The sequence below is a fragment of the Sorghum bicolor genome, chromosome 8 (genome assembly GCF_000003195.3).
Source record: "Sorghum bicolor cultivar BTx623 chromosome 8, Sorghum_bicolor_NCBIv3, whole genome shotgun sequence".
NCBI classification, from domain to species: domain Eukaryota; kingdom Viridiplantae; phylum Streptophyta; class Magnoliopsida; order Poales; family Poaceae; genus Sorghum; species Sorghum bicolor.
Window position 1 is genome coordinate 59,290,616 of NC_012877.2, and position 23,587 is coordinate 59,314,202.

Sequence of the window (23,587 nt, forward strand, 5' to 3'; positions counted from 1 at the left end):
TGCAGGCAACCAAACGCCTCCTAAGTTTCTTGTAGTCTTCTTAGTATACCTGGGCATGCAGCCCGAGCCCGTGAGCACGGCCCAAAGCCCGTCATTTTGGTCCGGTCCTGTCCTGGCCCGGTCCGACCCGAAGGTCATTGGGCTCGGGCTGGCACGACACGGAGGTGCAGCTCGTGCTTGGGCCGCACTTCAGCCCCGCAGGGCGGCACGGCCCGGCCTGCCAAATAACGACATTGCACAAAACAACTCATTTGGTTATCTAAATCTATTCTCTACATCTGTCATCTATATTTGAATGTGTTCTTTATACGGATGAAGTGATGAACTGATGAATGTGTTTAAAATCTGCTTTTAAATCTATGTTTATTGATATGTTATCTGTTCAACGGGCTATGGGCTGGCCCAGCCCTCCTTTTTTGCCGTGTTTGACGGACCAGCCCGGTACGCAAAAAGGCCCACGGGCCCGTGCCTGGGCCGGAGGTTAGGCCCGCAGGCCGGTAAGGCACGGCCCGCAGGGCACGACGTGCCCCCTCGGCCCGTTACCCAGGTATACTTCTTAGAGCCCACCCATATAGTAGTAAGCTATTCACTACTTATGCCTTGTTTGGCACAGCTCAACTTCACTAGTAAAGCTGAAGCTGAGCTATTTTGAAAAAAAATTGTTTGGTAAAATAGCTTCATCAACTACTTCTTATATAGATGAGAGAGACAAATAAGGGAGAGAGTTGTAATAAGCTACTTTTTCCAGCTTCATATCAACTTATGTCTTTGTGAGAGGAGGAGAAAAACAAATTCATCCATGAAGCAGTTTTAGAAATAAGTGTTTGAAAAAGAAACAGCTCACAACAACTCATGAAGCTGTTGTGAGCTGTAATTAGGGCTTGTTTAGATGCAAAATTTTTTTGGATTTTGACACTGTAGCACTTTCGTTTTTATTTGACAAACATTGTCCAATCATAGAGTAACTAGGCTTAGTATACGGGAACGGGAGTTGGGGCCAGGTTTGCATTGGATCACGCGCCCACTGCTGGCGCTTGCGTTTCCTTTCCCCGTCTCCTGACTGAGACCGTTTTATTTGGGCCTTGTTTACTTCCAAATTTTTTTGCAAAATATGAATTGTAGTATTTTTGTTTGTATTTGACAAATATTATCCAATTATAGACTAACTAGGTTCAAAAGATTTGTCTCGTCAATTTCGACCAAACTGTGCAATTAGTTTTTATTTTCATCTATATTTAATACTTCATGCATATGTCTAAAGATTCGATGTGACGGGGAATCTGAAAAATTTTGCAAAATTTTTGGGAACTAAACAAGGCCTTGGTCATTGCTTAAATCCAGTTGCTTATATAAGTCATACTGTCATGTGTGTGCCTTCCGTTCTGGAAGACGATACCGGGGACTACTTGTTGCCATGCCATTGCTGTAGCGCTGTGGACCATGGAAGCAATGCAACTGTAGCGGCAGCAGCAGCAGTACGTGTGCCCCCACATTGATCGCTCGCATCATCGGTCCCTGACCTGCAGGAGGAGGAGGAGGTACTCAGCTACTCACTCATCACTCGCCACATGCAAAGCTCTGACCCCAGTGATCCATGGACCGTGTCCCTGTCCCTTAAACCCTACTAGCTACTACACCCTCTGTCCATGGCCGGTCTGTGCTCGCTCTTCATCACGCCCTTAACCCCTTTTGATTACCTTGTCATCCATCTCACCACCTCACGTAAACTTTTTTGAAAGATAGGAGACCATAATAAACTGGCAGTTAGCTAGGACACTGATCGCTCCCTTTGTTCCCCTTTGTTTCATAAATCATCTTGAGCCAACGAGCCATGACCCATGAGCCATGCCTGTGACCTGTGTGTGTTCATGCAATTCAAGCTCACAGTCATTGTGGTGGCGGGTACAGAAATTGAAGGTGCTAGCTGTTGCTCCGAGGACTGTAAATAGTTCCTCACATGCATGGCCGGAGCAGCAGGGGGGACACATCACAGACGTCTGAGGAGGCAATGGAGCAATCTTCTCCCTTGCAGTGATCGAGGTGCTAGTCCCAGTCCCAGTCCCAGATAGAGACAGCAATGAGTGATCACAGAGCCTCTGCTGCCAATTCATTCTGCATCCTTCTGCATCTGCCGGTGGCCGGTGCAGATGCGTAATGGCGGGGGAGGAGCAGGAGCAGCAACGCCGGCTGCAGCAGGGTTGAGTAGTGCGTCTTGCGGAGCAGATGGGCAAGGCGAGCCGGTGGCTCAGGAACCTGTTCCTGACCGGCTGGAAAGGGAGGACGGCCAAGGACAGGGGAGCTGCTGACGTCGACTGCCAGTCGGTGCTGTCGGCGCCGCTGCCCTCGCACTCGCTGGCGGCGACAGCGACAGCGACACCGTCCGGGAGGGAGAAGAGGCGGTGGAGCTTCCGGTGCCCGGGCGCGTCCGGCGGCGCACAGGGACAGGGCCCGCTCGCGTCCTCGTCGTCGCACTGCTTCTCCGAGGCCGAGGTGCATGTCGTCGTCGTGGCGCAGGAGCAGGACCAGCAGCAGGTCGCTGCCGCCGCCGCCGCCGTCGTCCCTGGGACTGCGTTGTCGTCGTCCACCGCGGGCACGAGGAGGAGGAGCGCCGGCGGTGGCGATCGTGACGCGGCCGCGGTCAGGATCCAGGCCGCCTTCCGATCGTACCTGGTACGTTACGTTCGTTCGTTCGTTCTTGGACAGGCCGGCGATTCTCCGCGCGCCGGAGTGAAACGTGAAATGGTTTTGCGACGGCATTGTTTAATTGCGCAGGCGAGGAAGGCGCTGTGCGCGCTGCGAGGGATGGTGAGGCTGCAGGCCATGGTGAGGGGCCAGCTGGTGCGGCGCCAGGCCAACCTGACGCTCCGGCGCATGCAGGCGCTCGTCCACGCCCAGCGCCGCGCGCGCGCCGAGCGGCTGCGGCTCCTCGACCTCGAGGACGGCGCCTCCTCCAGGCAGCAGGCCGCCACCACCGCCACCACCGCCACGCCGCGGCCGCCGCCGAGCCGGCGCTCCCCGCAGCACCCGCGGTCACGGAAGCCACCGGTGAGCCGAGCACTGTCCCTCTTCAAATCATGGGAGGAATTGACCGTGGCACGCACGAGGAAGTTTAACAGATGCGCCATGCGGTTGGCTGCGCTGTCGGCTGTCGCTGTGCTGCTGCTGCAGGAGGCGGCGGAGAGGGGTTCGGAGGAGAACGACGTCAGGATCGTGGAGGTGGACGACGGCGCGCCGAGGACGTCCGCGCGGCGGAACAGCTGCTGCCACTACTCGACGCCGACGACGACGACGCCGAGCCGCACGCCGGCGAAGGCCGAGCCGCTGTGCCAGAAGGTCTCGCCGACGCCGTCGTCGGCGCGGACGCTCAGCGGGCGGTTCGACGTCGACGACGCGTCCTTCGTCTCCGCGTCCGAGCCGGCACCGGTGCCGAGCCGGCGCAGGGCGGCGTGGCGCGCGGACCCGCCGCCGTTCTTCCCGAGCTACATGGCCAACACGGAGTCGTCGCGCGCCAAGGCGCGGTCGCAGAGCGCGCCGAGGCAGCGCCTCTCGTCGGCGTCCGAGACGGCGGTCCCCGCGGCCTCGCCGTCGCCGTCGTGCTGGGACTGGGAGCACCCGCCGACGCCGAGCCTGGGCGGGGGCGGGGGAGGGGGCAGCGCGCGGCGAAGGGCGTCGCTGGACCTGCCCGGCGGCGGCGCGCCGTCCCGGCACGTGCAGCGGTGCGCGTCGCGGGCGCGCGCGAGCACGATGTCGTCGGTCCCCGGCAGCGAGTGCGGGTCCTCGAGCACCGTCGGGCACCGTGGCAGCGCTCGCACGGGCCATGGCATGGGTGGTGACTACTGACTCTTGTCCCTTTGGTCAGTGCGCTCTTGGCGAGTGAGGAGGTGTGTTTGGCAGTAGAAGAAGCTGACGAATGCGAGGAATGGTAACCTTGGAACCTTGGATCATGGTGTGTTTTGGAGTGCCGGTACTGCAGTGTGGATGTAAGCGATGATTTTTGTGCTTTTGTGTTTCTTACAGCGATTATTTGGGGTTGGAATGATTGAGTGAGAGTGATGCTGTTTTGTTTTTAGTTCAGACTTGATATACTTGCAAAGTGTAGAATGCTACAATCAATTATTTAGCAAAGGATTGCCATGGCCCATGCATGGAGCTTACAACAGACAGATGAATGAATCTTTCTGCATCGTCTTATCCACCTGCAAGTCTGCAACTGTATGTATTGTCATCTAGTAGTAGAGATGGTTACTGCTGGCTTTTTGGCCAATCTCATTTGAACGTGATTTGACTGAAGAAGTCTTGCTCTCACCAAAGTTTGACAACAGACACCAAGGCTTCCTCAAAAAGGTAAGGTATACATCTCGTTATATGAAACTTTTAAAACTTAATCAAATACATATATAAAAAGTCTAAATTTATTATAGGTGAAAAATAGATTAATTATGAAATATTTTTTTATATAAATATATTTGTAAATATAGATTCATATACTACTTTCTATAAATCAAATTAAGCTTAAAAAAATTTGACTGCTCAAAAAGTAAGAGACACATTTTTTAGGACGAAGAGCAACTCAAGACTCTTTACATCCTTTTAGGAATAGAAATTTTGGTGAAAAAAATTCTCCAATTAACAACCTCTATAATTGGATGTCCAAATATAAATATCATCTATTTCGATTTCGCAACCAAAATTGGAGAGAGAGATAGAGAGAGAGGATGATTCTCTAGTGAGCATAATATATGAAAAAAGTTGCTGGAGTGTATAAAGATATATAAAGTGATTTTACCTAAATGGCTCTCCAAATAAATGATGATTTCCTGAGTAAATTTTAGAAAGACTTTTGAAGATGGTCTAATTACATGTAGTTCTGAATCTATACGTTGACATTCTTCATATATTTTCCTTGCCTTGTTCTATTTTACTCACTCAAGCATTGAACTACTACTCTACTACTAGTATCTTTCGAGAGCTTTGAAATATATCTAAGGCAGCAAGAGCAACTCCAACATATATAGTTTCTAAACTTGAAGCTAGGATATTAATATATTTTCTCTTTTTTAAAAAAAATATATAATTCCTAAACATAACCTCTATTATGCTTTTTAGTGGCAGAGCAAAGAAAAGAATCAGTAGAGGCTCAACTCAAATTCCTACTTTATAGATGCCTCTAAATCACGCCTCAATACTATATCTCAAGGTCCCGCAACAATTCAATCCTTCATGTCTTCTTTTGTCTGCACTCTCTCATGTGCCGCCACCCTATTCCCCTCCCCTAGTGCGTCTTCATCAGCGAAGTCCCTCAGCCTAGCTTCCGTCCTTGGCTCATCGGTGCCCATCTGGTCTGAAAAAGTCATGGCTAAAAATATTGTTCGCTGATTTATTAAAAAAAGCATTATTAGCTGGTAAAAAAAGTACGGCTTATAAAATAAACAAACAGGCTCTCAGTGCGGGTCCTCTCTTTCTGGCAAGCCACTCAACCATGCTACAGCTCTAAGTCCCATATCCCACCAATATATACTGGAATGAATTTAAGGGCTCTAAAATTAAGGACTCATATTAGGGTAGAGACAACAAAAAAAATACAGAAGTAGAGGAACCCTCAAATCAAAAGTAAGAGTCTTGATTTTGAACACCGAAATCACAACATGGAACTATGAATCAATGATACATCTTACTTAGCATTGGATGAATTGTGACATAAACCATGAATAATATATAGTTTCAAAATAACTATGATGATTAATATGCAAAAGTAACATAGTAGAATGATGATTGCTTGAAAATTGGATGAAAAGTATCAAAAAAGGAGCAACAAACCAAAAATTTTGAAATGTAATTTATAGTCACATTTTTGCAATATTTGACTCTAAGAACCCAAAAATATCACCTGTTTTATGACTAGACTAGACTAGATTGAGTAACCAATTTGCACTAGCAACTCCAGCAGGGCTCCTATTTAAGCCCCAATAGCTAAATATGGGTGCTCAAGTAAAAAACACAGATCCAGCAGACCCCAACTCAAACCCCCACTTTGAGGTCGGCACCCAAAACTCTTCCCCAGACCCGATTCGTGTTGGGCCAACATCCCGGCCCCCATCCTGCTCTTGTGTATGGAGCTACGGTTCTCTCCTCTGTCGTCGTCCTCCACGGACTCCATCTCCACCGGCGTGCTCCCTCCGTCGCCGACCTTCATTGGTGGCCTCGCTCCATCGCCAGGTGTCGGGCACACAGGTCGAGTGACAGCTTCGCGTGCTCCCTTCCTCAGCTGCCGACGATGGTCGCACGGGCGCCCTCACCGCCGCGTCCTCGTCCATGGAGTCAGCGTGGCGCGCGTGCTCGCCTTCTTCTAGAGTTCCGATGCAACTCTGATGTCCAACCTCGACTCTGTGCGGATGCCGACACAAGCGGCGGCACCGGCCGCCGCGCCCTTTCCCAGCGACGCGCGGAGCAGCCAGGGCCGGCCTAGGGGGGGGGGGCAGGCAGTGCGACCGCCGGGGGCCCATAGAGCTTGGGGGCCCAAGTCAATATAGGTAATTAGTACATATAATTTTCTATTTGGCATAATAAGCATTTGAAGATTCAAGATAAATCAGTCAAAGTCGTAGATTACTCTTCCTTCCGGTCTATTCTACATGAGGGTAGGGAAACATCAGATACACATGCCATCACAGTAAGCAACACACCAACAGCCATGATGGATTAGTATTTTCAATTTTTTCTTATTTGTCTTGTGTATTCGCTATGCTCGTATAGTGCTAGGGCCTAACATTATAAATTTATAATTCAATATAGTTATCTGAATATATTAGATGTTGCCAAAAAAGCATTTGTCAAGTACTCAAAAAAGAAAAAAAAACAAGAAGAACAAAGTATTGTTATGTTTTATGAATTACACATATATTGTAAAGTAATTTTTATTATCCATACTATATACAACAATTTTAATATAAAAGATAGTTGAACGAGCCTTGCCTTGTTACTTGCCCAAAGGCTCTTAAAATTATAGAGCCGGCCCGAGCAGCTTCTCGAAGCCTACCGCTTCTTCCCAACGTCCCAGATATCGATCCGCGCGATGGGAAGTCTGATCTCACCTCCTGCCCGATTCTTCTCTACGTCATCGAGATGATCCAGTGCCGATTCCGCTGCCGATTCCCTTCCCCTCTTCCCATCTTTCCAATGCGTTATAGCTTAGTATATAGGACATAGAGGATGACAAATGGATCCCTTTTGTCATTGTCTATCTAAATAGATTTGAGGGCTGCTGTTGGAGAGAGAGTAAAAAAATCTAGGCCAACAAAAATAGGGTGAGCACCCAAATCAAAAGTAGAGGCTCTGATTTGGGTGCCTGTGCTGGAGTTGCTCTTATTTCTTGTTAGGGCACTCCCAATGCTAGAAACTACATGTAGTTTCTATACCTATTAATTTCTATAGACACTATGTATAGAAACTATATTTTCAATGGATAGTTTCTACACAATAATTTGTTATCCAATCATATTCATTCTTTCTCCATTCTCAATCAATCATATCACTTCATGTCTTGGATTTCGCGTAGACATGGTTTGTAAGTTAGACCCAGTTTCTATGATTTTTGCTCTCTCTCTTCAATAACCACTTTGCCACATTAGCAAAATGCTTAGGTGTCACCATAACTAATGTAGAAACTATGGTGGTTTCTGCGTTGGGAGTGACCTTATGAGTATTATTATTCTCAGGTCCAAAGCCTCGTTCCCAGCGTAAACGCGTACTACCGTGGGTACGTAACCGATGCAAGGACACGTAATCGGCAGGCTCCAAACTGCAATTCGAAATTTGTATCCACGGGCGCACACGGCGGTTGGGGCCGCGGGGGGCAGAAGTGTAAAACCAGGAACGGAAGGGGGGCTTTCGCCGCGCCCGCGCGCGCATGGTGCTCCGCGAAAGCCGAGCGGCCGGACAAGTGAAGCGCGGCCACGATCGACCGGCCCCGGCACCCCCCATCGTCGCATCCCATCCATCCCATTCCCCCCCCACGAGCCCTAGCTAGGCGCGCGCGCCCCCCACGACGGCACGGGATCGGCCGAGATGGAGGAGAGCGACGCGGCGGAGGGGGTGGCGGTGCAGCTGATCGACGGCGAGGGCGAGTTCGCGGCCGAGGGGGCCGAGCGGTTCATGGCGGCCGCGGGCGTCGCCGGGTGCGGGCTCTCCTACGCCGTCGTCGCCATCATGGGGCCACAGAGCAGCGGTACATGCTTTGCTTTGCGCTTGCACCGCCTCGATCCGTTCCCGTTCCCGTTCCCGTCCCGCACTCCACGTCGACGATCCATCCGTCGAGGCGGTCCGGTTGGTTGCTTGGTTGGTCCGTCCGATACTCCGATCCCGAGCTCGGTCGCCGGGCGGGGCCATGCGTGCGTGCGCGCGCGCTGGCCACCTGTTCGATGAAATGCTGCGTGCGCCGTTGATCATGCGGGCTAAATGACTGTCATCGAACCATTCAGCGATCGAGTATTTGCTTTGGCGTCGCATGAGTTGCTGTTGGTAACGGGCGGTTCAATTGATTTGTGGCCCAACGGTGCACTATTCGTAGCACTCTGCTGTAATTTTAAACAATGCATTAGTTGCCCTCTCATGCTATGCCTAGATTAATTCGGTAATGGAGAATGAATAAGTGCATGCATCCTCAAACTGATTACTGAGGACTTAACTGGCTGATATTTCGTCCATGCGAAACCTAGCTAACTAAAACAGGACTTCTTGAACATAAACCTGCACGCATCTGTGTACGTCGTCTTACCAGTTGATCGCTTTGTTCTAGCAACTTAATTTTGTTAGTAACGGCCCTTCTACCACATAGTATGCGCTATGCAGTACTTTGCTACTTCAGCAAGCTACAGTGTGGAGTATTTTGGATAGTCCTTTGTTCATTATTATTGTTAATTTGCTAACTGTGTGTGTCATGGAAAATTAATTTTGACACTTGCTTGGTCTTCAAAGTACGGTTCGTGTACATGATGTTCCTGGTTGAAGCTGTCAATACACTGCCATGAATATGTTATAGTCTCTCTCCTTACTAAATTTAATCAACTTCTAAGTTGCTCTGCCCCTGAGTCAAACTATTTTAACTTTGACCAAAATTATAGAAAAGACAACAAATATTTATGACACCAAATTAGTATAACTAGATAGATCATGAAATATATTTTCGTAATGATTTAGTTTGACTGAGGGCAATGTTCCCAAATACCTGACTTCACACTAAGAGCTGTTGTGTTTTAACTCTTTACTGTCTTTTCTGATACTGAACTGTAAATTTTGCTTTCAACTCATGCTCTTTGGTTGAGGCTGAGAGCCTTATATATTGGGATCTCTGCTCCTTTGCACAAAAAAGACACTGTATGCTTTGGTTACATTAAGAGCAAGTAATTTATGTACGTTTTGTAATAAGGATTTATTTTCATCATTCCTTCTGTATTTTGAGCAGGAAAGAGTACCTTGTTGAACCAACTATTTGGAACCAATTTCAGGGAGATGGATGCATTCAGGGGAAGGTATTTAACATTTGCTTTTCCCCTACATGATTTTAGATTATCCTTTTTATTTATTTATTCATATATAAATAATTTATTACTTGCTCCGTTCCAAATTGTAAGTCGTTCTGGCTTTTTCTAGATACATAACTTTTACTATGTATTTAGACATGATGTATATCTAAGTGCGTAGCAAAAGCTATGTACCTAGAAAATCCGGAATGACTTACAATTTTGAAGGTACTCCCTCTGTCTCAGGATATAAGGCACGCACGTATTTGAAAATTCAAACTTTGTTATCTTTGACCAATAATTAGTCTACTAATATAAAAAATTATAGTACAGTCATGGTAACATTATATTTGCCTTTACAAATACTTTCCATGGAAAAAAATAGCCCGCTATTTTTGCCGCTACAGCCAGAAATAGCTTGAAAAAAATTGTGCCGCTATTTGTGTTCATGCACAATTTTACCGCTAAAGTACGCTAATTATGGTTTATAAAACGCTAAACACCTTGGCCTTAGCTCGCTATTTAAAACATAGTTTACTTTCTAATGATACTTTTCTTGTTGCCATAAATTATATATAATAGTATAAATTAACGGTTAAATTGTGATCTTGAAGACCGCAACAAGTCAAATCGCGCCTTATATCTTGAGACGGAGGGAGTAGTAATTAATTCCTTGTCATTTGCTAGGCATTTTTTATACCCATTATCACCCCTTAACCTTATCATGAAAACACATGTAGCTGCTACTTTTTATTTATGTTGATAGAAAAATTATTGCTGTTCTATTTTTGTTATTAGGAGTCAAACTACTAAAGGTATCTGGATAGCACGCTGTGTTGGTGTTGAGCCTTGTACTGTTGTATTGGATCTGGAGGGTACTGATGGAAGAGAGAGAGGAGAGGTAATACTCTGTACACAGGCCAATTATAATGTATAGTATGAATTAGCAAACCCTTCAAGTAGTAGTGTGCAATGGTAGAGTTCTTCTGGAAGTTAAGGTGGTTTTGCATGGCAGTTAACATTTTTTTTGTTCCTTGTTTTAGTGCATGGCAGTTAACTTTTTTTTTCATTTTTTTGTTCTTTGATTTAGTGCCCAGCCTACCAATCTGGAATTTAGATTGTACAAGGCAAGCGTAAAAACTGGCCTACATCACAGTCATCAGATAATTCTAATTCCAAAGATTTTTTATTTGAGGGAAAGTGTGAAAAGGTTATTACAGAATTCGGACTAACCGAGCATTAGTATTTTCTTCCCTCCTGTTGTGATTGCTTTGACATGGCATTGCGGCATGAATTTCTCTATTGAAGTAATAAGAAATTAAAAGATCTTCCAGTGAATTTAACCTTCTTGATTAGTACTAATGTTTTTAAAAGGCATCCTTACATGAGTGATGAGTTCAAGCAACTTGAGAATGGCATGTGGATGACACTTTTATGCATGTTTCTTTTAGGAGGTTCTTTGTAAACTTTGTTTTCTGACACCTCTCTCTCTCTCTTTCTATTTTTTTGTCACATTTAGGATGATACTGCATTTGAGAAGCAAAGTTCGTTATTTGCTCTTGCAATTTCGGATATAGTTCTTATTAACATGTGAGTCACCTATATAATATTTGTGATGACTTCCCCTTATGGACATATTTGTTGAACCTTTTAGTTCTCAGACTTACTACAGACTTTCTGTTATCATTATGTGTATGTGTATAGGTGGTGCCATGATATTGGCCGTGAGCAAGCTGCAAATAAACCACTTCTAAAGACAGTATTTCAGGTACCGAGGTTAAGTCTCTTTCTCTTCCAGGGCTACCCTTATGCACAGCTGATATACTTATAGCCCTGATCATCTGATGTATTAGTAACACTTGGACATCTGAGTTTGTAGGTCATGATGCGTTTGTTTAGTCCTCGGAAGACAACACTACTATTTGTTATACGTGATAAAACCAGGGTTTGACTCTCCTTTGTTACATTGCGTTCTTGAATGAATTCATCCAAAAAAATACGAAATCTATTAAGAGTACAATATTTGTTCCATTCACTTTAACAAATCTCAGACACATCATTGTTTTCATGCAGACTCCACTTGAACATCTAGAACCAGTTCTAAGGGAGGATATTCAAAAGGTGCTGGCATCCTTTCTTTTTGTTTCATCTTTGTTTACTAGCTGGTTGGCTTCCTCTAGTTCTAATATTGTCACAGATTTGATCAGATATGGAACTCTGTTGCCAAGCCAGAGGCACACAAAGACACCCCTATCAGTGAATTTTTCAATGTAAGCTATATATTTTGTCGTACAATCTTTAAAAAGAAGATTATGATTTTACTAGAACATCATTTGTCAATATGAAGGTGCAAGTTACTGCATTGTCCAGTTTTGAAGAAAAAGAGGACCAGTTTAGAGAACAGGTACTTCAAAGATCATTTGAAAATTGAAACTCGTTCTGTGTAGAATTTTCTGTAGGGAAAGTAATGCAGAATGTTTCTTTTTCTAAGCAATTATTTTCAAGAACCTTACTTTTACCTTGACCAGGTTCAACAACTTAGGCAGAGATTTTCAAATTCAATTGCACCAGGAGGTCTTGCAGGTGATAGAAGAGGAGTTGTTCCCGCTTCAGGTTTTTTGTTTAGTTCACAACAGATTTGGAAAGTCATCCGAGAGAATAAGGATCTTGATCTTCCTGCTCACAAGGTACTTCTCTTTCCTGCTTGCACTAAGACAAATGCTAGATCACTATACCAATTCACTTTGAAGGGGTCCTCTGGAAATCTTATTCCCTCTGTTCCAAATTGTAAGTCATTTTGGCTTTTTTAGATACATAGCTTTTGCTAGGTGCATAACAATAGAAAAGCCAAAATGGCTTACAGTTTGGAACAGAGAGAGTATCACGTAACAGTCATAGAATTTTCTGCAAACAGATGGGATGGTGCTGGCAGTGCATCTCCACCTACATGATGCTTGCAGTTCTTCTAACTTTTATATTTCTTCAGAAAAAAGGCATTAATATACTAATTATCACGAGTGCAACACAAAACCCATAAAATCACATGAAAATTCTCATATTTGAGCAATTAAAATAGTAGCTGCTAAAAAGATTTGAATGCTCTTGCCTAAGTAACATTACCAATTTTTAAAAGAAAATACCCATTTACGTTAAAAAATACCCAAACCCGTTTTTGATGATTTACTTCCATTTTTTTTACCATGCAAGGTAATGGTTGCTACAGTTCGGTGTGATGAAATTGCAAACGAGAAGTTTGGATGCATAACCACGGACACAGTAAGATCTTGCCACTTCATGATCATTTTGTACAGGTTTTGGATTTTATTAATGTGTTTTTATCTTCTTTAGGAATGGTTAGATGTGGAGAGTGCTGTCCAATCTGGTCCAGTACCTGGTTTTGGAAAAAAACTTGGCAATATCGTGGACGTTCACTTGCAAGAGTAAGCCCTTGAGTGATTTGAGTCATTGACAGCCTGATGGTTTGTACAATGTGATTACCAGTGTTTCCAACTTTACAAGCTATCAATTATATGCCTTCTGTGTTCTATATATCTGCCAATAGATTGGTACCCTTGCACTTAGTACAAGAATTTCTAAAGTCTAAACTACCAATTTCTCTGTCTCAACTGTATTCAACAGAAAGAGAATGCATGTGCTTGATATTACATTATTAATTACCTGTTTTCTAAAATCCACATTTGGAAATACTTACATGCTTATTTGCTCTGTGACCAAAGTACTGGCAGTGAGGCTAGAAGTTGGTCACCTTGTTCTTTTGAGGTCATCCAAGATATCTATTATTTAGCTATGGCAGGAAACTTATGTTCATGAATAGAACTGAGGTGTGAATCGTAATTTTTAGGTATGACAAAGAAGCTATCTATTTTGATGAAGCTGTTAGGAAAGGAAAACGAGAGCATTTGGAGTCCAGAATACTGAATGTAAGGCCTTCTTGTATATTTAATATTCTTTTCTCACTCAAGATTAGTATCTTATGTGAATTAAAATTTCAGTAGCTACTGAGGTCCTTTGAAAAGTACTTCTAGCATTAAAGAGTGCATGTTGAATCTTTCTTATGCATAAGTAGTAGTTTTTTTCATTTTATTTCTTGCAGTGTCATTTACTGAATTACTGTTCTCCCTCTAATTTAATCTAAAATTTGTTGCAGCTTGTCCAACCTGCATTCCAGAAAATGTTGACTCATCTGCGCATGAAGGCTCTAGAAAAATTTAAAACTGGTCTTAATTCATCTTTGGAGAGTGGAAAAGGATTCGCGGTATCTGCTCGAGACAATACTGAATGCTCTCTCAAAGACTTTGAACAAGGCTGTGCAGGTAAACATCATATACTCGTGGTAATTTCTTCTCAAGCACGGGTAAAATTTAACCCTTACTAAAAACACTCAAAATAGTAATTTGTTCCAGTAGTGCACTGGCCATTGAAACTTTCTAAAGAATCCTGATGTCATCCAAAGAATAATAAGTCTTCTACATTCTATTGTGTAACATCTCTTTTATCCATTCATCATTTACTTAATTTATGCTATTTGTGTATCCATATCTCACGTGTTTCTTTCGTCTTATCAATCCTTTTAAGTTGATACTGCAAGCTGCCTCGTATGAAATTGATGCATCAATCTGACAAGCACACTTGTATTCTAGATGCTATAATCAAACAGGCGAACTGGGACTGCTCTAAAATGCTAGAGAAAGTTCGGCGTGATATTGAAGACCATGCACTTTCAATTCGTGAAAGCAAGCTATCAGAATTGACAACCCATGCTAAGGTTATGTATGGAAAAGCTGAAAGAGAGTTTAATTACTAGCTTATCAATGCATAATTTTGTTCTGGATTTATTTACATATATGATATTATCTGGTTACCATATGGTAATAGTTTCAGTTATTTTGTACTTGCAGGAGAAACTAAGAAAAGCACTTGCTGAACCTGTGGAGTCTCTATTTGACGCTGCAGACCAAACAACCTGGCAATCAATAAGAAATGTTTACAAACGCGAGACAGAGGCCATCCTACCGGAGTTTCTGAAAACCCTTTGTGGGTTTGAAATGGAATATGGTCCAGCAGAAGAAATGGTATCCAAATTAAGGGATTATGCCCGGAGTGTTGTGGAAAGTAAAGCTAAAGATGAATCTAGCAAAGTATTGATCCATATGAAGGAGAGGTTGATGAAATTCTCTATTGTTCTTCAACAATATGAAGTATTGATCCATAATTTTCTGACACCGAGGGGGGAAAATTCTGACACTGTTTCCTCTTGTTGCCAGGTTCACAACAGTGTTTAGCCATGACAAGGATTCAATTCCAAGGGTCTGGACAGGAAAGGAAGATGTTCGTGCAATAGCAAAGGAAGCTCGATCTGCGGTACAAGAACCACACATTTTCAACAATCGCCATCTCTTTTGTTTTCTGTTTGTAAAATGCATTTATGCTTATGTTGTAGGCTCTCAAACTTTTGTCTGTAATGGCGGCCATTCGCTGGGATGACGAGCCAGATAGTATTGAAAGCATCCTCACTTCAACACTTCTGGAAGGCTCTGTTGTATCAAAAATTGCACATGCTGCTTCTGCTGATCCACTTGCTTCTACCACTTGGGAAGAGGTAATTTTGTGTTGGTCTGTTCTTGCACAAGCAAACAATGGAAGTGTATCTGTGCATGTAACACTACTTTATGAAACTTGAAACAGATTCCTCCAAAGTATACAATGATTACTCCTTCTCAGTGCAAGTCACTGTGGAAGCAATTTAAATCAGAAACTGAGTTCACGATTACACAAGCAGTATCTACACAGGTGTGCATTTTTTCATATAACAGAGCTTTGATTTCTGATACAGTTACCATGATGTGATTTTTCCCCTTACAGGTGAAAACTGTATCTATCTACATTTCTTTTCGATGTTTGACTTTACCTTTTTTGTCTTTCATTCACCCCAGCAAGCTCACAGGCGTGGTAATAGTAAACTGCCTCCTCCTTGGGCAATTGTGGCCATCGCTATTCTTGGTTTCAATGAGATCATGGTGCTTCTTAGGTACTTGGTAGCACTATGCTCTGTGGTTCTTTACGTTCAGCTTAACAATGGCATGACATTGTTGTTCCTATTCTCTGCAGGAATCCCATTTATCTGTTCTTGCTATTTGTGGGCTACTTGATGTTCAAAGCTTTGGCGGTGCAGCTAGATGTCAGCAGAGAATTCCAAAATGGGGTGGTATGATCTGAACACTTGATATAACGTTCATCTTAACATTTGCATTAGGTTAAACTCTGAAAATAGTTTGCACTGAACCTCAACTACTTTTTAGTACTATACATCTTTTGCGTCATAATGGCAGCATAAAATAGTTACTGCCATTGCTTCTTTCTTGTTGTAATAAGAATGTTATCAGTCGTTGAGTTGCCTCAGCTCTGTCCATTTTGATTTAAGCTCATGACAAGTTAAACTGATCGTGTGCAGGTTCCTGGGATAATCTCTGTGTCAGCGAAGCTCCTACCGACGATACAGAACCTGGTGAACAATGTGGCAGCCGAGCAGCAAGCCGAGCACCAGCACCCGCACCCTCACCCTCACCCACAGGCCGCAGACCCCCCACAGCCACAGATGCAGCCGCCGCCGCTGCTCCTGAGCCCGAGAAGCCCCATGAGCGAGCTTCGGAGGCTGCACATGCCGTCAAGCCCGCGGAAGGTGGCATCCCCGGTGCCATCCTCGTCGTCGTCGTCATCTGCCGTATCGTCCCCTAGGCACACTGGCGAGGATCAGAAGCCAAGACCAGGGGTAGGGGGAGCTGAGAACCCGTCTACCGTCGCTGACTCGATAGTGTGATGACTGATGAGCCATGGTGGCGTTTGACTGGTATGTAGACTGTGTGGCATTAGAAGTACAAGCAGAGGTATGGAGTATGGAGTATGGACCTTGTGTTGTCCCCTATTTCAATGCATATATGTATAGTGATTGTAAGTATCATCATGCTTCAGTAGATATCAAGACAGAAATAATTGAGGGCCCTTCTGTTGCAACCCCTTTAATTTTGCAAAGGAGGGATAATCTATAGATCGATGGACAAGTGCTGCCTGACACCATTTTTCAGCATATATATATATATATATATATATATATATATATATATATATATATATATATATATATATAAGGCAGAACCATAGAGGAGCTACCCATTTGAAAGTCGTAGGATTTGTTTAACGTGTGCTAGAAATGAGCCTATGATCCACGTTCAGTTCTTTTTATATGCTAACTAACTAACTAACATCGTACTCTAAATCTCTAATGTTTAAATGCTACTCTACTCCAATGGCTAGAGCTGTCAATATCTGCTGAGACTTATTCCTCCATGTATTATTCCTTCCTGCATACTAGCTATCACTATCACTAATTTATCTACTTCTAGGCCCTCGAGAAAAAGATTTTTTTCTCTCTCTCTCTTCTTTTTGCTAAGATCAACACTTGCTTGGAAATACTCTGTGAATCCAGATGGAGATGCGACGCGACGCGACGCAGTGCAGAGGACAGGAACGGGCACTGTTGCGTACTTGGCGTTGCCTGCAAGGGGCCAAAGACATGCCCCGTGCTCCCAGTCTCCCGAGACCCGCGCAGCCAAATATTGTTTTCTCCAATACGGGGGAGGGGAGACGGGGCACATGGCGAGATTCGTCCGGCTGCCGCTGCCCTTCCTCACATGGCCGCTGCATGCCGTCTTCTAGTATGGTAACTAGTAGTACTGTAGCTAGCTGTTGCCGGCCGGCCGCGAGAGACCACGCGACGTGCGGCCTGAATCCAGCTGCACGCCCAAGGCTATACGCCCAAGGTGCATCGCATAGCATACACAAGGCAGTGGCTAGGTACACGGCATGTGAAAACGTGACTTGTAACTGAATTCTGGTACATACCGTCCCATGTGTATATGCACATCGGTCAGAAATTCAACAATCGGTCTGAAATTCAGACTGGCAGACACAGACCTCTCCTATGACTCTTCGGACATGTTTCGGCCAGGATGATGGACGACGTTTTATACAGCCAAATTTCGCCATCACGGCGTGATGTGCTATTGGGGTCCACATGTCACATTCTTAGGTTAGAGAGACTGGCATCCGCTCATGCAAATATACGATGCAAGCCTCATCAAACAACCAAACACATCCGTTATATGTTTTAGTCAGCACAAGGAAGGGGGGGACAAGCTGGGATCAGGGGATGGGGAATCCTAGCATAGGATTCTTCAGCCTCTGTTCAAGATGGGGATGGACACCCAACCAACCTGCTGCCAACTGGATCTCCATTCCAAGCCCTCCTCCTCCAGTTTACTACTACATCATCGCAAGTGACACATGATTATGTTACAGCAAAGGTTTCAAGATCTTTGCCAGATCCTGGGGTTCAGCTTGTAGTCCTAATGCTACTACTGATTGCTCAATTTCCTACTGGAAACCTGAGAACAGCTAAACAACATGGGAATTTTAAGTTTGGGGGGGGGGGGGGGGGGGGGGGGGCAGCAACACTGAGCTGGTGTTGCCTTCCTTCCAGCACCTAGACCTGGGAGAGGGGTCCTAACATAGCTTAAACTACCTGAGCTACATTAAACGTTACAAAACTGGCCGCAGCTACATAGAGAGACAGACAGGACCGGAGGCTGCTATGACGCCGTCTCCTTGAAGCTCTTGGTGAGCCAGATGGCGGTCTCCCTCGGCGACGCCTTCTCGGGCCCGAACGGCTTCAGCAGGATGTTCAGCTCCTCGTACCGCTCCTGCTGCAGCAGCTGTGCGCTGAACTCCAGCAGGCCCTCCAGGGCCTCGGCGCGCTGCTGGTATGACGAGGTGTCGAACCGCTGCTGCCTCGAGTCGTTGGACCCTCTGCTCGACGCGGCGGTGGCGTTGCGCCCCGACGAGTCGCTCACGTTGTCCCCGTCGCCCGTGTGCAGCACCTGCACCGTGTACTTGTCCTTTGTGATGGACCGGTTGATGGAGGGAGGCGTGAAGCACGAGCCGTGGCCGTGGCCGTGGCCTGGAGCTGAAGAGAGGTTGTTGTTCATGGGAGCCAGGGGGTCCTCGGATGAAGCTAGAGGGAATTCTGCGATCCTGTCGATCCGAGGCGCGTTGACGGACACGTCTGGGGAGTCCAGCTGGTCGAGGATGCTAGCAGTGCGGCTGTTGGGTGCTCTGTATGTTGGCAGTGGGAGCGATGCTCTTCTTGCTGTCCGAGCACTTTTGTTCAGAGGTGTTCTTGAGGTCAACTGTACAGGGGGGAATAAAGTCCAATGAGTTGATGACTACATGTTTTCCTCAACATATAACAACAAAATAGGTAACATGGTCATGTAAATGCAAACTCGTGATGCAGCCAAAAACCAGCATAATTTATACTTGCTAAACAAATGCATCATGATGGGGACTTATGCTAAGCTTGTGGGGAATATTTAACTGTGAGGACCACCAAAGCTAAACTAAAAGATAAGTGAATTAAGATTAACATCAAAGCAGTACGGGCATGTGCATCTTGTAACCGAGAATCATGGAAGATTTTCAAACAAATTGAGAGCACATGTTTGCCAGTATTAACAAAAGCACGGACATAGAATAAGCTCGTGTAAATACCTCAGCATGGTTTGTTCTGGTATATGATGTTTTTGGAGGATCCAACCGATTTCTAGTTGTCAATGTCTTGGCTGGAGTACTCTTGGGAGTCCTTAGAATGCCCGATGTCTTTGTTATAATGGCTTTACTTGTGACCTCGTCATCAATTTGACTGCTGTCAACAGATAGCTCTTTGACACTCTGGGTAGTTGTATATTCTTTGATGCTCCGTGTAGAGCTAATAGAGTTCCGCTCAGGAGAGGGTTTGCAGAATGTTACAGTCCTCTCATTCCCCAGAGAGTTCCTTCTTGCCACCCTTCTTCTCACAGAATCAGTTATATCACCAGGAAATGTCATCTTCTTAACTTTGTCTGTCAGAGCTTGATAGATTGGAGACATGTTGCGAGAAGGACTGGACTTTAACTGGACCTGAAGCACATAAGGCTGAAGATGTGGATGCTTTAGCAGTTCTGCAGCCTGCATACACCAGTTATGCGAAATGTTTTTTTATGAGTAAACAAATCTACATAAGCATAAATAGTGCATCAGTTAAAAAACACTGAGGAATTACACTTGGTCGGTGTTCTGGACTTTTCCGTAGCATGCTCTTGATAAGTCCCCTACTGCATGAAGCAAAATATTTCAGAAACATATTCAGGTAAGATGATGGACAAGATGTAAATAAAAGGGAGTATAATTCAATAACAATCTTACAAGGAACCAGAATATCTCGTGGGCAATGGCGATACTATCGACTTTGTGATCTTGCTAATAAGAGCTTGCATGTCCTGCCAAGAAATCATAGAGTTGCATGATTATTAGGACTGAGATAGTAATCCAGTTATATTTGTAATTATGAATATTTAAAATGACTAAGTGTCAGCATACACACAATGCAGTGGGTGTCTAGCAAGAGCAATACATCCATAAGAATTCCTAATTTACTAATGTAAATGGCATAAACATCTGAAAATAAGGAAGATAATCATCTAACACTTAAGCACATGGAGTGTTAAGTATAAAGTATGAATGACGCTTTTAGCTTAACCATTAAATTGCACCAACATAAAAACTAATTACATACAATCTCCAAAAAGAAAGTAAGCCAAGGACTTACAAAAGCTTTAAACGCAGGCCTGAGAGCAGTCATTTCATAAATACAACATCCTGTAAAAGAAAAATTCAAGTATTAGATCACAAGCTTGTATTATCTAAGTGCAGAAGCATAGTTTATGACACTGAAGTAATACATACCTAGAGACCAAATATCAGATTTAGTGCCATATGGTATATCAGCAAGAAGTTCTGGGCACATATAACTTGGTGTTCCTACCACCTTTGTTGGAGCAAATACAGTAATAAGCAACACCATCAAATAAATGCAAGAAAACTTAAAAAGTTTCAAGTATACTTACAGAAGACGCAAGATCATCTGAAGTCAATATCTTTGCAAGACCAAAGTCACCTGCATTTGTACAGATTTAGAATGAATCAATCATCACCGGGGTCACTGAATTCATACATAAAGTACTGTACTTTTCTTGAGTTTAAGTCACTTACCAAGGCGTATGCTTTGATCTCTGGCAATAAATATATTGGAGCACTGAAACATATCGAGAAGTTTCAGTTGGTGTTAATTACATGCTTTAGGAAGAGGGGGAATATCATCATGTACTCCAAATCATCAATAAAGCACTATTACTGACCTTCACATCTCGATGAAGAATGTGATTAGCATGCAGATAATCAAGAGCCATGAGAAGTTGCACAAGCCACTTGCAAAGTTTCTAGAAATTAAAAAAAAAAGAAAGTGAAGGGTGAATCCTTTGGTTGCAGCAGAGCAACAGAACGCAAGAATGGAAACAAGGTCAAGAACTGCACCTCCTCAGAAAAATGGTTTCCATTGGCTCTTTTGATAGCCTCAGCCCTGAACCAGTACAGGTTGTGTTAGCTTAGCTATGAAGTAAAGAAAGGTTTGTGAACAAACTATTTAACCTCCAAGAAATACATACATGTCTCCTCCCTCACAGTAACCAATAACAATGCAAACGTAGCAACCCTGAAATTTGAGAAGTGAATGAGACACATAACAAGAAAAGGTTTTCACCCAATTATTTAAAGCAGAACTTTATTTGGCCCAGTTGCCTACCTTTTCCACCCATGAATCTTTGTACTCCACAATGAATGGATTCCGGACTGTCGCGATGAGCTGCATCTGCAAGAAAATTTCCACACAACTCATATCAGATCAGTTCATGACTTGCTAAACTAGGCACACCATCATCATTATGATGGTATGGATACAGTGATTTGTCCAGCAACTATTAACTATTAGCACCACTAATCATTCTGTACCAAGGAGAGTGACATCAAAAGCCAAGCATGGTGAAAAAGGGCATTTCATTCCTAGGAATCCTGCCTATGTACCAAATGCGGAAAAAGGTAGCATAGATGAAGCTGAAGAAGATGCTAACCTCCTGGTGGGCAGACCGGCGTGTGCGGTCGGTTTGCCGTGCGAGGCGTATCTTCTTGAGCACATACCTGCGAGATAGACTCCCGCGCGGTAAAAATTACTGAACAAGAACAGCTTAGCCCGTATTATAGATGAAAAACAGAGCAGGTTAGCCTCACTTCTTCTTCTCGACCTTGTGCCTCACCAAAAGCGCAGAACCAAATGCTCCTTTGCCAATCTGCTCCAACACCTCATACTGATCCATCTTCTTGGAGTCTGCAGCAGCTCACACACAGCAAGCTTATTTCCTTTTCCTTCTATCTACTGTCCTGGAGAAGAATAAACATGCTGTTGAGAATTTGGTGAAGCTGAACTAACAAGTGCAATCAAGTACTACTCCCCACAAGTCTAATGTCAGCACATGCCTATCTCAAAGAGTCAAGAGTAGCTATCCTGAGAAGATAAGCAACCGCATCCATTAAACCTTGGTTCCGGTACAATTTGAGTAAAAAAAAACTACTCCGCGGGGAAAATAAAATGGAAAAGGTGTGGGTTTCGAAAACGTGAGGCCACATGAAAGAAAAGGAGAAAAATGCAAGAAAGGACAAGCGGCCTGAAATTACGGACGCCAAAGCGCTCGGTGACAAAACCTGCCGACAACCCCTAAAACCGCTTCTGAAAACCAAAGGAGGGGGCTAGAAAAGAATGAGCTGCGAGCCGAGATGTCGGCGTCGGGAGTGCGTTCGTGATTGAGGGGGATGGGAGAAAATCAGTCCCCCCAGCTCCTACCACCAACCCTTCGCTGAAATATTCTAGCAGCGGGAGTTGATTTGATTGACTGAATCCGAAATGCCAACTCCAATATGCAGCAACAAGAAATGTTCAGAATGTATGATCCCCGAATCCAAGCAACCCAAAATCGAAATCTTCTTTTTTGGAGGAGGGGCGAGGAGCAAAGCAGAGTCACCAACTCCAAGAACACACACCTAAGCCACTCGAGCGACATTGCACTGACCAGAGAGGCATCTATCCCACCATTCCGATTCCCAACCGATCGAGGAGCAAAGAAGACTGAAGCTGTGGAAGCTGAGCCAGGATAGAGCTCCAGCCCAGTTGCAAGAGCTTGCTCACCTGACTGAGCCACCAGAGAGATCCGGGACGAAGCGCTCCGTGGCCCCGGAGCTCGGAGGGAGGCTCCGGCGGTGGACGGCGTCACGCGCGCAGATCTCGCGGCATTTGGTTCCAGACTCGTAGACGCAGCGTCGGCGGCCGGTGGGCGGGCGGGCGGCGGGAAGCGCGAGAGGACGAGCGAGGCGAGAAAGAAAGGTGCGGGTTTTGGTTGGGTTCAAACTCGCCGGGAGCTCCCTTTCCAATCCAATGAATCCCGCCTATATAGCCCACAGGCAATGGGGATGAGGGGGAGGGAGGAGGAGGAGGGAGAAGCCTCCCGAGGAGAGAGAAAAGGAGCACGGCTAGAAAGAGAGAGGGGGAGAAGAGGGGGGGAGGATGCCGTGATGGCTCTGACTGAAGAAGAGTGATGAGTGAGGAGAGAGAGACGGGGCTGTGTGGGCCCCACGTGATGTGGTCAAATTGGTCCTTTTTCTTTTATCATATTCTTTCTTTTTTTTTGTGTGTGTGTGCTGCTTTTGGATTTGCAACCGGTTTGATGTGAGAACAAAAAGAGGCCATCAGATCAGTGTGTGAATGTGAATGAATATACTAAGGAGATAATGTGGTCTACTACGGAGAGCATATGATTGTATTGCTAATCATATGAGTATCAACTTCAGAGAAGCCCTAGTGTTTAGTTTGATTAGATGCTAGAAATTGGAAAGTGAAAAGTTATCCGGCCTATCGTTAGCTGTTTGAATTTTGCAGGTTTTTTTTGTTACTGCCTAGTATGAGTGCAGTTAGTTAGGATCACTGTTGGTCAAACACCTTCAACATTAACCTTGGGCATCAAAGTTAATATATGAATTGGCAACACAAAACCTATGTGCATATATACTAGGGG

The 23,587-nt window shown here is 44.7% G+C and overlaps 3 protein-coding genes across 5 annotated transcripts; 2 read left to right on the forward strand and 1 right to left on the reverse strand.

Moving 5' to 3' along the window:
- LOC8155524 (protein IQ-DOMAIN 14) lies at positions 2,224-4,195 on the forward strand. Its single transcript, XM_021466129.1, has 2 exons — positions 2,224-2,670; positions 2,773-4,195. The coding sequence occupies exons 1-2, from the start codon at positions 2,224-2,226 to the stop codon at positions 3,838-3,840; spliced, it is 1,515 nt and encodes a 504-aa protein (XP_021321804.1). The 3' UTR covers positions 3,841-4,195.
- LOC8076660 (protein ROOT HAIR DEFECTIVE 3 homolog 1) lies at positions 7,848-16,610 on the forward strand. Its single transcript, XM_021466267.1, has 22 exons — positions 7,848-8,224; positions 9,461-9,527; positions 10,317-10,419; positions 11,038-11,108; positions 11,223-11,286; positions 11,398-11,463; positions 11,592-11,639; positions 11,726-11,788; positions 11,866-11,922; positions 12,047-12,205; positions 12,726-12,794; positions 12,867-12,958; positions 13,381-13,459; positions 13,687-13,852; positions 14,180-14,304; positions 14,438-14,700; positions 14,804-14,900; positions 14,980-15,138; positions 15,225-15,329; positions 15,473-15,567; positions 15,648-15,744; positions 15,991-16,610. The coding sequence occupies exons 1-22, from the start codon at positions 8,065-8,067 to the stop codon at positions 16,354-16,356; spliced, it is 2,571 nt and encodes an 856-aa protein (XP_021321942.1). The 5' UTR covers positions 7,848-8,064; the 3' UTR covers positions 16,357-16,610.
- Positions 17,677-23,081, reverse strand: LOC8070118 (serine/threonine-protein kinase Nek2). Of its 3 annotated transcripts, none has more exons than XM_021465912.1 (15): positions 22,705-23,081; positions 21,753-21,897; positions 21,596-21,662; positions 21,271-21,336; positions 21,134-21,180; positions 21,003-21,048; positions 20,828-20,908; positions 20,682-20,724; positions 20,537-20,586; positions 20,376-20,457; positions 20,239-20,288; positions 19,836-19,909; positions 19,693-19,744; positions 19,143-19,598; positions 17,677-18,781 (listed from the first exon to the last, which is right to left on the reverse strand). In XM_021465912.1, the coding sequence occupies exons 2-15, from the start codon at positions 21,836-21,838 to the stop codon at positions 18,185-18,187; spliced, it is 1,797 nt and encodes a 598-aa protein (XP_021321587.1). In that variant the 5' UTR covers positions 21,839-21,897; positions 22,705-23,081; the 3' UTR covers positions 17,677-18,184. The 3 variants fall into 3 exon arrangements, with proteins under 3 accessions (XP_021321587.1, XP_021321585.1, XP_021321586.1); XM_021465910.1 differs by having other exon boundaries at positions 21,753-21,902; XM_021465911.1 differs by lacking the exon at positions 22,705-23,081 and adding an exon at positions 21,999-22,645 and having other exon boundaries at positions 21,753-21,902.

Coding starts and splice junctions, on each gene's coding strand:
- LOC8155524 (XM_021466129.1), top strand. CDS start 2,224: ATGGGCAAGGCGAGCCGGTGGCTCAGGAACCTGTTCCTGACCGGCTGG. Junction 2,671..2,772: donor CCGCCTTCCGATCGTACCTG/GTACGTTACGTT, acceptor TTAATTGCGCAG/GCGAGGAAGGCGCTGTGCGC.
- LOC8076660 (XM_021466267.1), top strand. CDS start 8,065: ATGGAGGAGAGCGACGCGGCGGAGGGGGTGGCGGTGCAGCTGATCGAC. Junction 11,464..11,591: donor TTATACGTGATAAAACCAGG/GTTTGACTCTCC, acceptor GTTTTCATGCAG/ACTCCACTTGAACATCTAGA. Junction 14,305..14,437: donor AATTGACAACCCATGCTAAG/GTTATGTATGGA, acceptor TTGTACTTGCAG/GAGAAACTAAGAAAAGCACT.
- LOC8070118 (XM_021465912.1), bottom strand. CDS start 21,838: ATGGATCAGTATGAGGTGTTGGAGCAGATTGGCAAAGGAGCATTTGGT. Junction 20,909..21,002: donor GAAACCATTTTTCTGAGGAG/GTGCAGTTCTTG, acceptor TTTAATTTCTAG/AAACTTTGCAAGTGGCTTGT. Junction 18,782..19,142: donor CCAGAACAAACCATGCTGAG/GTATTTACACGA, acceptor CCCCCTGTACAG/TTGACCTCAAGAACACCTCT.